The 14,115-nt window shown below is 42.3% G+C and overlaps 1 protein-coding gene across 1 annotated transcript in view; it reads left to right on the plus strand.

Annotated features, from left to right (window-relative positions):
• Window positions 1–14,115, plus strand: part of vps16 (VPS16 core subunit of CORVET and HOPS complexes) — a 59,465-nt gene that overhangs the window by 31,174 nt on the left and 14,176 nt on the right. The window contains exons 16-17 of the mRNA XM_080198466.1: window positions 343–477; window positions 10,387–10,495. Coding sequence (XP_080054592.1) covers window positions 343–477; window positions 10,387–10,495 — 244 coding nt within the window. The remainder of the gene's footprint in view (window positions 1–342; window positions 478–10,386; window positions 10,496–14,115) is intronic.

The following is a 14,115-nucleotide window of genomic DNA, read 5'->3' on the forward strand; positions in this document are numbered from 1 at the left end:
CTCTTCCTGTTCCATCAGGAATGGCACGCCACAGATAAAATTCTACCCAATGTTTGATTCTGTGATATTCTTATGAAAGGTCACTCTTTTTATCTCTCTACAAGTGCTGACCTGCTGAGTGTTTCCAGTATTTTCATGTTTGTATTTTTAATTTGTCACAGTGCTAATGTTCAAAACCATTTGTTTTAATTATTTAGTAGATATTTCGCAGCCATGAAAATACAACATTTGTAAAAAATTTTATTAATCTCCTTGCCCTGTCTTTCAATGAGCAAATAATTGGCAGGAATCTGTATTATCTTCACTCTTCCCCAAACGATTACCATCTCCTGTGACCCACAGGTCCAGCAGAAGGAAGAGCCTGATGACAGTATTGCTCGTGCAATCAACAACAAGCTTGGGGACACTCCCGGCATTTCCTATTCCGAAATTGCTGCCAAGGCTTATGAATGTGGTAGAACAGAGCTAGCAATAAAGGTAAATAAACTGATACTGTATAAGATTTTTGATTTTATCTGAACGCAAATTTATGGGGTTCACTTGTTTGCAATAACCATCCCCACCCCCACCATAAATCACACCAGTTTCAAGAGACATAACCATGTGGCAAGGAAGAATACTTTAAATGGTGAATTCAGAAGGTTTATTAAATCACTAAAAAGGTAACAGTAAAGAGAAATAAAAAGCAAAGTGTCAATTAACAGCAATTAGTAGTAATTAACAGTAAGAGGAAATATTACTTTCACAATTGACTGCTCACCACCGTTCTCAGACCGTGATGTAGTGAAGGCTGAAAAACATTGAGAATGGCTCTCAACACCTCTCCCCGCCTCCCGGTCTCTCACCGCCAATGTTGTAGGGAATATAACATTATTAGCTGAACACAATATATTTTATAATAGTACTTTGTAATGAGGAATTCTGCAAAATTTTAGTTCTGGACATCACACTTTAAGAAGGATGTATTGGTCTTGGAAGGAAGACAGTTTATATTTACTAGAGTAATGCCAAGACCCCCAAAGGTTAAATTGTGAGAAAAGATTACACAAATTAGGAATGTATCCCCTGAAATTTAAATGGTTAAGGGGGTGATTTAATTGAAGTATTCAGAATATTAAGGGGAACAGATGGGGTGGATAGAGAGAAAGGAACTGTTTCTGCTGCTTGGGAGGTCTAGGCCTGAGGGTCATGATGAAAAGTTAGTGCCAGATTTTGTCAAAAGTGAGATTATGCAACATGTGGAACTCTATTTTTCAAATTACAATTGATACTAGATTAGTTGTAAATTCTAAATTTGAAATTTATGGATTTTTGTTATCCACAGGAATTAAAGGATTTGGGACAAAAGTCTGTATGATGTTTGGTTGTCCATCAGTCACGATCTCATTGAATGGTGGAACAGATTTGAGGAGCTAAATGGACTATTCCCACTCCAGTGTTCCTTAGTTCTCTTGTACAACTTTGTATTTTCTTTTGAAGCTGAAATTACAGGAGTAAAAACAATCTGTTGAATCATGGAAATGGCAAAGGAATGTAATAAGCAATGAGAAAGGAATAGGTGGCAATCTCGTTGTGAGCGAATTCTTGGGGATGAATGACCATAATATGATAGAGTTCTTTGTTAAGGTGGATAGTGAAGTAGTTGATTCTGAATCTCAATAAAGGTAACTATGATGGTATGAGACATGAATTGGTTATGATGGACTGGGAAACATTACTGAAAGGAAGGACAGTGGAGAGGCAATGGCAGGCATTTTAGGAACTAATAGGTGAACATCAATGTTGTTTATTCCTGTTTGGATCTAGAGAGGTAAGAGAACCGTGGCCAAACCATAGCTTAGAAGGGAACTCGGAGATAGTATTAGATTCAAAGAAGAAGCATACAAACTGGCAAGAAAAAGCGATAGACCTGAAATTCAGCAAAGGAGAACCAAGAGATTGATTAAGAAGGGGAAAATAGACAATGAAAGTAAGCTAACAAGGAACATAAAAACTGACTGCAAAAATTTCTATAGTTATGTAAAGAGAAGATGATTGACAAAGACAAATGTAGGCCCCTAAGAGTCAGCAACAGGAGAATTCATAATGGGGAACAAAGAAATGGCTGAGGAATTAAATTTGTACTTTGCTTCTGTCTTCATGAAGAAAGTAAGAAGTCTCACAACTCCAAGTTAAAGTCCAACAGGTTTATTTGGTAGCACTAGCTTTCAGAGTCAAACTTCGTGTTTGCGTCTTTATATGCCCCATTTGTGAACACAAGTCCTCACTCACCTGATGAAGGAGCTTGAGACTCTGAAAGCTTGTGCTGCCAAATGAACCTCTTGGACTTTAACCTGGTGTTGTGAGACTTCTTACTGTGCTTATCTAGTCCAACGTCGGCATCGCCACTTTATGGAGAAAGACATGAATAATATACCAGCAGTTCTGAGGGAAACAAGTTTTAGTGAGGAGCTGAAGGAAATCAGTATTAGGAGAGAAATGTTTTTTGAGAAGTTGATGGGATTGAAGATGGATGAAACTCCAGGGCCTGATAACCTTCATCCCAAAGTACTTAAGAAAATGGCTCTGGAGTCAGGAGATCCATTGGGGGTCATTTTCCAAACTTCTTTGGTCTCTAGACTGGTTCCTACAGATTGGAGGTAGCTAATGTAACTTGCTGTTCAGAAAGAGAAAACAAGGAACTATAGACCAGTGAGCCTAATGTCAGTACTGGGGAAGTTGCTAGAGTCTATTATCAAGGATTTCATAACTCGGCATTTGGAAAACAGTGGTATAATCAGACAAAGTCAGCATGGATTTACAAAAGGGAAATCATACTTGATGAATCTATACAAGTTATTTGAGGATGTAACTAAGGAGTTGACCAAGGAGAATCAGTGGGTGTAATCTATTTAGATTTTCAGGAGGCTTTTGATAAGGTCTCACATAACAGACTGCTATGTAAAGTTAAAGCAAGTGGGATTGCGGGTAGTGTCTTGAGATGGTTAGAAAGCAGGTTAGCAGACAGGAAGCAAAGAATTGGAGTAAGTGAATCTTTTTCCAATTGGCGGGCAGTGACTAGTGGGGTACCACAGGGATCTGTGCTAGGACCCCAACTGTTCACATTGTATATTAAGAACATAAGAAATAGGAGCAGGAGTAGGCCATCCAGCCCTTCGAGCCTGCCCCGCCATTCAATAAGATCATGGCTGATCTGTCGTGGCTCAGTTCCACTTTCCCGCCCTCTCCCCATAACCCTTAATCCCCTCTCCTATCAAAAACCCATCAACCCGCGTCTTAAAAATATTTAGCGAGGCAGCCTCCACCACTTCAACGGGCAGAGAATTCCAGAGATTCACCACCCTTTGAGTGAAGAAGATCCTCCTCAACTCCGTTCTAAACCGCCCCCTCTTTATCTTGAGGCTGTGCCCCCTAGTCCTACTGTCTTTTTTGAGCAGGAAGAGTCTTTCCACCTCTATCCTATCCATCCCATTCATCATCTTATACGTCTCAATGAGATCTCCCCTCATTCTTCTAAACTCCAACGAGTACAAGCCCAGTTTATTCAGCCTCTCCTCATAGCTCAACCCCCTCAACTCCGGTATCAGCCTAGTAAACCTCCTCTGCACTCCCTCCAAGGCCAAAATATCTTTGCGCAGGTGCGGCGCCCAAAACTGCACACAGTAATGATTAATATTAATAATTAATATTAATAAGTAATATTAATGATTTGGAAGAGGGAACTAAAAGTATTGTCTCCAAGTTTGCAGATGATACAACATTGGGTGGGAGGGTGAGCTGTGAGGAGGCTGCAGAGATGCTTCAGCATGATTTGAACTGGCTGAGTGAGTGAGCATATGCATGGCAGATGCAGTATGATGTGGATAAATGTGAGGTTGTCCACTTTGGTAATAATAATAGGAAGACAGGTTATTATTTGAATGGGTGAAAATTGAGAGAGGTGCTACTCAGTAAGAACTTGGTGTCCTTGTGCATCAGTTGCTGAAAGTAAGCGTGTAGGTATAGCAGGCAGTAACGAAGGAAAATGGTATGTTGGCCTTCAGAGTGAGAGGGTTTGAGTATAGAAATAGAGATGTTTTGCTGCAGTTGTATTAGGCATTGGTGAGGCCACACCTGAAATGTGTGTAGTTTTGGTGTCTTTATCTGAGGTAGGATGTCCTTGCTTTCAGGAGTACAGCAAAGGTTGACCAGGGTGATTCCTAGGATGGCAGGTCTGTCATGTGAGGAGAGACTAAGTCGATTTGGATTATATCCGTTGGAGTTTAGAAGAGTGAGAAGGGATCTCGATGGTGGGGGGGGGGGTCCAGAACTGGGGATTACAGTTTGAGGAAAGGGACTGGGTTGAGGAGAAATTTTTTTCACCCAGAGAGTGGTGAATGTGTAGAATTCACTACTACAAAAGGTAGTTGAAGCCAAAATGTTGTGTGCTTTCAAGAAGAAATTAGATTTTGCTCTAGGGGCTACAGAGATCAAAGGCTGGATGGAGAAACACTTGTAGTGGAATTCCCCAGGAGTTGGTGAACATAAGAAATAGGAGCAGGAGTAGGCCAACTAGCCCTTCGAGCCTGCCCCGCCATTCAATAAGATCATGGCTGATCTGTCATGGCTCAGTTCCACTTTCCCGCCCTCTCCCCATAACCCTTAATCCCCCCTCTCATCAAAAACCCACCAACCCGCGTCTTAAAAATATTTAGCGAGGCAGCCTCCACCACTTCAATGGGCAGAGAATTCCAGAGATTCACCACCCTTTGAGTGAAGAAGTTCCTCCTCAACTCCGTTCTAAACCGCCCCCCCCCTTTATCTTGAGGCTATGCCCCCTAGTCCTACTATCCTTTCTGAGCGGGAAGAGTCTCTCCACCTCTATCCTATCCATCCCATTCATCATCTTATACGTCTCAATGAGATCTCCCCTCATTCTTCTAAACTCTAACGAGTACAAGCCTAATCTATTCAGCCTCTCTTCATAGCTCAACCCCCTCAACTCCGGCATCAGCCTAGTAGACCTCCTCTGCACTCCCTCCAAGGCTAAAATATCCTTGCGTAAGTACGGTGCCCAAAACTGCACACACTACTCCAGCTGCGGCCTCACCAATGCCCTATATAGCCGCAGCGAGACCTCCCTACTTTTATATTCAATCCCCCTCGCGATGAAGGCCAGCATCCCATTCGCCTTCCTGACCACCTGCAAGCTGGGTTTTTGCGACTCATGCACAAGGACCCCGAGGTCCCTCTGCACCGTCGCCTGCTGCAGTTTTTCTCCACGTAAGTAATAATCCTTCCTACCATTATTCCTACCAAAGTGGACCACCTCGCACTTGCCAACATTAAATTCCATTTGCCATTTCCTGGCCCATTCGCCCAGCCTATCTAGATCCTTCTGTAGACTCCCCCCACCCTCCGCACAATTTGCCTTTCCACCAATTTTGGTGTCATCAGCAAATTTCGACACCCTACACTTGGTTCCCTCCTCCAGATCATCTATATAAATGGTAAAAAGCTGAGGCCCCAGCACCGACCCCTGGGGCACTCCACTAGTCACCATCTGCCAATCCGAATAGCACCCATTGACCCCCACTTTCTGCCTCCTATTTGACAACCAGTCCTCTATCCACGCTAACACCCTACCCCCAACTCCATGCCCCCTGACCTTCTGTAATAACCTCTTGTGAGGTACCTTGTCAAACGCCTTCTGAAAATCCAGAAAGACCACATCCACCGGCTCTCCTCTATCCACCGCCCTAGACACATCCTCATAGAACTCCAGTAAATTTGTCAGACACGACTTCCCTTTAATGAAACCGTGTTGCGTCTGCCCTATCAAGCAGTTCCCCTCAAGATGCCTCGATATTTCCTCCTTGATGACGGATTCTAACATTTTACCTACAACAGACGTTAAACTAACAGGCCTATAATTCCCCGCCTTTTGCCTGGCACCCTTCTTAAACAACGGCGTAACATTAGCCGTTTTCCAATCTTCCGGCACTTCCCCGGAATCCAGCGACGTCTGGAAAATAACCACCAAGGCATCCACTATCACCTCCGCCATTTCTTTCAGAACCCTTGGATGCATTCCATCCGGTCCTGGGGACTTGTCCACAATCAGCCCCTCCAGTCCGTCGAGCACCACCTCTCTAGTAACAGTAATGTCATCAAGACCCTCCAGTCCTCCCACCTTTCCATCTCTAACATCCGGCAAATTATTCACGTCCTCCTCCGTGAAGACCGAAACAAAAAAGTTATTCAAGACCTCCGCCATATCCCCATCCCCTACCACTAAGTCCCCCTTCTCATCCTCTAAGGGACCAACGTTCACCCTAGCCAGCCTCCTCCTTTTTATATATTTATAAAAACTCTTGCTATCCTTTTTTATATTAAGCGCTAGCCCAGCTTCATAGTTTCTCCTACCCTTCTTTATCAACTTCTTTGTCAATCTTTGTTGACATTTAAACCTCTCCCAATCCTCTTCTCGCCCACTACTCTTAGCTACTCTAAACGCCTCCGCTTTTAATTTAACACTTTCCTTCACCTCCTTCGTTATCCATGGCTTATTACCTCTCCTCCTACGGTCCTTTTTGACCATCGGAATAAATTTCCGCTGAGCACCAAGAAAGATCTCCTTCAAGATCCTCCACTGCTCCTCAGCAGACCTACCTTCCAACGCGCTCCCCCAGTCCACATTCGCCAATTCTTCTCTCATCCTACCGTACTCCCCTCTGTTCAAACAAAGGACACGTGTCCGGGAACCCACTTTCTGCTCCTCCATCTGCACCAGAAACTCCACCATACAATGATCACTGTCCCCAAGAGGATCCTTCACTGCAAGTTCCCTAATTCTACCTGCCTCATTACATAGCACCAGATCCAAGATAGCTCGCTCCCTCGTCGGCTCCAACACACACTGTTCCAGGAAACTATCCCGGCGGCATTCCAAGAACTCCTCCTCGAGCCCACCGCGTCCAACATGGGTCGACCAATCAATATGCAGATTGAAATCCCCCATAACTACGGCCGTCCCATTCCTGCACGCTGCACTTATTTGCGCGTTAACAGCCCGCCCCACCTCCAGATCATTATTGGGGGGCCTATAGACGACACCCACCAGCATCTTCCTCCCTTTGCTGTTCCTAATCTCTACCCACAACGATTCCACCTTCTGCTCCTTGGCTCCAATATCATCCCTCGCTACCACCCTGATGCTATCCTTGATGGGGCCCTTTTTCCTGACGATCTAGATCTTGATATGTAAGGAACAATTTTAAAATTTGTGGATGGTACATAAGGTAGAAGTATTGTAAATGAGGAGTAAAATGTAGAATTCAAAAGGACATAGTTAAGTTGTTGGAATGGGCAGATAGGCGACAGATGAAGTTCAATATGGAGAAGCATGAGGTGATTTGCAAAAGCAGCAAACGTGATGTGAGAAAAGGTTTTCTCTCACATTAAGTGGTTCAGGGTCTGGAATGTACTGCCTGGAAGTGTAGTGGAGGCAGGTTCAATTGAGGCATTCAAGAGGACATTTGAATAGAAATAAGGTATGGGGAAAGGCTGGAGGATGGCACAAAGTTATAATGCTCATTCAGAGAGCTGGTGTTTGCATGGTGGACTGAATGGCTGTCTTCTGCATTGTAACAATTCTGTGGCAAATAACTCTCCTTTGGTTTCCCAAAGCCTGTCCACCATCTACAAGGCACAAGTCAAGAGTGTGATGAAATTCTCGCCTACTGTCTGCATTAGTGCAACTCCAACAATATTCGAGAAGCTTGTCCATCCAGGACAAAGTAGCTCGTTTGATTGTCACCAACTTAACTATTCATTCTCTCTACCACATAATGACAGCAGTGTATATTGTATACAAATTGCACTTCAATAACTCACCAAACCTCCTTTGACAGCATCTTTCAACCCGTGACCATCGCAACTTAGAGGGACTAGGGAAGCAGAGGCATGGAAACTCTATCAGCTACAAGTTGCCCTCTATGTCACGCACCATCCTGACTTGGAATTATATCACTGTTCCGTCAGTGTCACAGGATCAAAATCCTGGAGCTCTTTTTGCAGCAACATTGTGGGTGTACCTACACCACACAGACTGCAACAGTTCAAGAACAGTAACAAGTCTCACAACACCAAGTTAAAGTCCAATAAGTTTATTTGGTGGCACAAGCTTTCACAGCACTGCCCCTTCATCAGACAGTTCAAGAAGACAGCTCCCTACCACCTCAAAGGCAATTAGAGATGGGCAACAAATGCAGACCTTGCTAGCAACCCACAACACATGAAGGAATAAAACAAACATACACTAAACGGTGGGCAGAGGATGAGGAAGTGGCTCATAGAATGTCTCATAGAGGTAGCAATTTTATTGATTCTGAAACTACTTATCAAACTATTTGTGATGTCAGCCAAGATGGTACCAAAAACTCAGTGATGATACAAGTCCCATGATTACACAATAATTCCTCCCATTGTGGACAGTGCAAGTTGAGAGAGGATAGGGTGGCTAGTGGCTTGTGGGTGAGTGTCAGAGCTCAATGTAGAGAAATAACTTGGGTCCTGAGTGACTGACTGACTGTGTTTAGGTGATGGCTGGAGGCTCCAGGTAAGCACTGAATAAGCAGGCCAGTTACTGCAACTTGCAATTTGTTGACTGGGAGGACAAATATAACGATAATAAGCAGGTGGGGAGGAGGGACATTTAGCCAACCAGCTGTATCTGGATCTGAGAACAGGTCAATTAAATTAGTGAAAATATTTAAATATAAAGTGATTTTCAATGTGCAAGTAACAAATGTTAACTTTTAAAATAGGAAATATGAAGTTTTGCAAAAACTGGAATTACCAGCTGACGTGGTATAGCCAACGCAAAGCTGGTGCAGGGCCAATTGTGATTGCATAATCTGTATGATCTCAGAAAAATATATTATAAGCTCAAAGCAGGAAATCAAAGCAAGGGGAGGTTTGACAAAGAATGTGGCGCATATGGGAGTAGGAAGTCAAGTGGCACAAACAGAAAGTGCATGGAAAAATTAAGATTTTTATTGGGCCCGAGTTTCTGTTGCTGGTGAATGAACAGCATCCACCATTTGTTAGATTTGTCACTGCTGGTTTGAATTTTCACAATCTTTTGCTTGAGAAATTGTGAGTAGTAGGTCTAAGTGACCTGGTCTGCTTTTATTGAGCAGCTGGGACTCGTGAATAGAGCAAGCAATTGTGTAACTCCTTCGTAACCAATCAGATTGAAGAATTGTTATTGAGTAGTGTCTAATCAGAGTGAGGAAATGCAAGTCAGATCAGTGGTTAGCACTGCTGCCTCACAGCGCCAGGGACCTGGGTTAAATTTCCGGCTTAGGTGACTGTCTGCGTGGACTTTGCATGTCTTCCCCATGTTTCTTCCGGGTGCTCCGGTTTCCTCCCATAGGCTGAAAGATGTGCTAGTCAGGTGCATTGACCATGCTAAATTCTCCCTCACTGTACCTGAACAGGCGCTGGCGTGTGTGCAACTTCATTGCAGTGTTAATGTAGGGCTGCTTGTGACACTAATAAATAAATTTTAAAAAGAACTTAATCTTAAAGAAAGTAAAATATCAGAAAGATTGGATTAAAAATAAAGAAAAGTTTTTTTAAAAAATTGAATACAATTAAAAGCTGAAGGAGTTGGTATAAAAGTAAATATTTTGTGGCAAAGAGATTGACAGTAATCAAAACATAATCTTTTAAGAAGGGTACTTTGACTAGAAAAGTGGTGTATGCACCATGCAAATATAGGAACTTCATGTTGCTCGATGAATTTGAAAGGTGAGTCAAGCAGCAAAATGCCATTTTTGGACAAGCTGAATGACACTCTTGTAATCTTCAACTGGAAACATTTTGCCTTCAAGCTGTTCACCTGATATGGAATACATATTGTAAATGTCAAAAGTATTACAATTGTATTGAGGTACCATAGAGTGGAACATGCTGTTTGGAGACTAATTGAATTTTATTGCACTTTCTATAATTTTTCAAGTCAGTCTTTTGTAATGTACCGTTATAAATTTTATGAATAAAGTATATTTTGGGGAGAAAAAGCAATTTTTTTAAACAACTAACTGGAGCAGTGTGCAGTAGATCGGACAACAGCATCTGATTTTCATGTCTAACCAACCACACGTCATCTCTCCTAAAGTTGCTGTGCCATTTACACATCAATAACGGTCAGGACTATTAGGCTTCCCATGATTTTGACAGTGTATCTCAGCCCAATGTAAGATAAATTATAGATGTATTTCTACATTTTTGCCAAGTGCAGTTTTGTTACTTTTATATTTATTTGTTGTCGAGCTGCACTGAGAGAATCACTGAAGAAGATTGATTTTGATAGGATATATAACTTCTCTTTTGTTCTAGCTTTTAGAGTATGAACCAAGATCTGGTGAGCAGGTGCCCTTGCTGTTGAAGATGAAAAGGAGTCAGTTGGCACTACTTAAAGCGATAGAGAGTGGAGACACTGATTTAGGTAACTAAGCATTACAATAAAGGTATAACGTAACAGCCTCTACTTTTAGCTGAAAGCAATGATTATATTGGGTCACTTTTCCTCTTGAATTTTTCATCCCTGGGGCCATTCCTAATCAATCTTGTAACTTGCAGTGTGTAGGAAGTGATTGGCTTTTAATCCTCCTGGTGAAAAAAGTGTTATTTGAAAAGCATTGGAAGGTTAACATTCATGGACAATATTATTTTGAGGATTAGAGGTTGGGGGAGAAAAAAAGCAGTTTGTTGTGCCTAATTGGCAAACAGGTTGAGGAGATTGAGGCCTGGTTGTTGGTCAGTTTTTATCTGAGACTATATTACCCAGGTTCGATTATTGGCTTGGGTCACTGTCTGTGTGGAGTTTGTACATTCTCCCTGTGTCTGTGTGGGTTTCCTCTGGGTTGCTCCGGTTTCCTCCCACAGTCCAAAGACGTGCAGGTTAGGTGGATTTGCTATGGTAAATTCTCCTTCGCTGTACCCAAACAGGCACCGGGATGTGGTGACTAGAGAATTTTCACAGTAACTTCATTACAGTGTGAATCTAAGCCTACTTGTGACTAATAAATAAACTTTAACTTAACTCTAACTTTATATTACACACTTTAGGAGATATATAAAGTTGGGAGTCAGAATATGATGAACATATTTGATGCTGTGTTCCAGTGTGTGAGTCTTACAGGGAATTAATCAGGATTATTTAACAATGTTCAGTGAAGTTTGGTTAGCCCAGGAAATGGCAAAGACCTTGAAAATATCATGGAGTTGGGCTAATGACTATTTTCTGGGTCCACTTTTACTTTCTTGGTGAATATTCTGTGTCTTTGCACAGGAACCTTCATTGTGGGTTCCTATCAATGGCTTCCAGATTGTTTGACTATTTTTGAACTAAATCTGAACATTTTAATTTGATTTTTGATTTATTATTCACATATATTAGTATACAGTGAAAGGCATTGTTTCTTGTGTGCTATACAAAGCATACTGTTCATAGAGAAGGAAACAAGAGAATGCAGAATGTAGTGTTACAGTCATAGCTAGGTTGTAGAGATCAATCAACTTAATGCAAAGTAGGTCCATTCAAAAGTCTGATGGCAGCAGGGAAGAAGCTGTTCTTGAGTCAGTTGGTACATGACCTCAGACTTTTTGTATCTTTTTCCCAATGGAAGAAGGTAGAAGAGAGAATGTCCAGGGTGTGTGGAGTCCTTAATTATGCTGGCTGCTTTGCCAGGGCAGCAGGAAATGTAGACAGAGTCAATGGATGGGAGGCTGGTTTGCGTGATGGATTAGACTACATTCACAACCTTTTGTAGTTTCTTGCAGTCCTGGACAGAGCAAGAGCCCATACCAAGTTGGGATATAACCAGAAAGAGTGATTTTTGTGGTGTATCTGTAAAAGTTGGTGAGAGTCATAGCTGATATGTCAAATTTCCTTAGTCTTCTGAGAAAGTAGAGGTGTTGGCGGGCTCTCTTAATAGTGTCGGCATGGGGGGAACCAGGACAGGTTGTTGGTGATCTGGACACCTAAAAACTTGAAGCCCTCAACCCATTCTACTTCGTCCCTGCTGATGTAGACAGGGACATGTTCTTCTCTACGCTTCCTGAAGTCCATGACAATCTCCATTGTTTTATTGACATTGAGGCAGAGATTATTGTTGCCGCACCAGTTCACCAGATTCTCTACCTCATTCCTGTAGTGTCTCGTCTTGTTTGAGATCCAACCTACTACGGCAGTGGTGTCAGCAAACTTGAAAATCGAGTTGGAGGGGAATTTGGCCACACAGTCATAGATGTAGAAGGAGTACATCACCCTTCCTGAACAAGTTATATCCACAGATTTCTGAAATCTTCTTTGTGTGGAGACTATTGCTGCCTCACAGTGGCAGGTGCTTTAGCGTAGTAATGATGTACACTAGTCTTCTTTACAATGGGGAGGGGAAGGCGGGGTTGGGGCTTTCTTTATGGGAAAATCTAATGTGTATGGGTTACATCTGCAGGTCTGTATTCTATTTTTGGCTTTGTGGGTGGTTTTCCAGAAAGGCTGAATGTGAGAACAGATCTAGAACATGTGGAGCAGAGAATCCCTTTTGGTGCAGTAATTAAGCATTCATTTTTCAGAGGGACCAGATGAGGAGTGCTACATAGTTGTCTTAACCAGAGCTGACGCTTTCGTGTTATATTGGAGGTAGTGTTTAGAATGTTCACTTCTATATTTTCTTTATTTTCTGCACTGATTGGCAAATTATTGAACATAAATTGTAGGGAGTTTTGTATTGTCTTCTGATCTGAAAATAAAAATGGTATGGAAGGTAGATTTGGTTTGTTTGAACTTGTTGAGCTACAGTCCTGTGAAGATGGCTCCCATTGAAGTTTTATGTGTGCAGTTGGGTCTTGTAGACAACATTTATTTTAGTGTTACTTGAGTAGCTCCTGTTGGGGGGTGTAATATTTGTTCTTGGAAAGATGTCATTTGAGCTGGGGAGGTGGGGGAGGAGCATAATGTGATTATCTTTGGTCCCCCCCATCCATGCCTCTGTTAGTGCAAGACTTACCATTCCAGTGCTCTGCTGGACAGTCTCCCACCATCCATCCTTCATAAACTCTGCGCTTATGTTAACTTGCTTCAAACCTTGTTCATCAATTTTTCTTTTGTAGGTAGCTAGCTGATTTACGCTGCTTCCTGATTCGACACTCTCAATTCCAAAGTCCTCATCATTGCTTTCAAATCTGTCCGTTATATCATCTCTTCCCTACATCTGTAACATCTTCCAGCATGCAAAGCTTCAGACATCTCCAAGCTTCTCCAATTCTGATCTTTTGCATAACCTCTATTTTATCCCTCCACTATTCACTATTGGCAATTGTGCTTTCAGCTGCTTTGACTCAGAGCCCTGCAATTTCCTCCCTGGATCTCTCCTCTTTAAGTTGCTACTTTAAACTTCATGGACCAAGCTTTTGGCCATCTCCTAATATCTCCTTCTGTGTCTAAATGTCAAAAAAGTTCTCATAGATATCTCTCTTGTTGAGCACCTTAGCATGTTTTGCAATGTTATGAGACGCCATAATATGCAGCTTAGAGTTGAATGTTTCTGGGCTTCTGTTAGCCATTACTAATGGTCTGCAAGGTTGTATACAAGAGTTGGTTGAAAGACGGACTCTGTGGATTTCTTTGGGACAGCAGGTTAGTAGTACCGTTTAGAAGGTAAGAGCTGCTGACAGGATCCTGAAATGAGCATATTTTGGTACAAGTACTAACCACTATAAGTGGGTGCCTCCACTTTAAGCCAGCGCAGGATTACAGGGAAAGGTTGCAATGGGCAGGTCAGTGAATGGGATTAATGCTTCAACTTGCACCCTTGCCAGTGAATTCCTCCTCATATTTTTGCTTTGCAAGAAACTGGAAGAGCTGAGCTTAGGCTGCTAATTTGCAAAGGGGGCAAGCTGAGGAGACTTTACACAGTCTAGTGGAGCTGCATACACTTTGTCATTGTGTTTCGGAATGGTTAGCTGTTTCTTGTATGTTTTCCATGGAAAAAAATTGAATCTTTATTGTCTTTGTGTTCTTTTGTGGAGCATATTTTAAACTATTGCCTTTGCTACTCGAGC

The sequence above is a fragment of the Carcharhinus amblyrhynchos genome, chromosome 11, assembly GCF_965287045.1.
Source record: "Carcharhinus amblyrhynchos chromosome 11, sCarAmb.v2.hapA, whole genome shotgun sequence".
Lineage (NCBI taxonomy): Eukaryota > Metazoa > Chordata > Chondrichthyes > Carcharhiniformes > Carcharhinidae > Carcharhinus > Carcharhinus amblyrhynchos.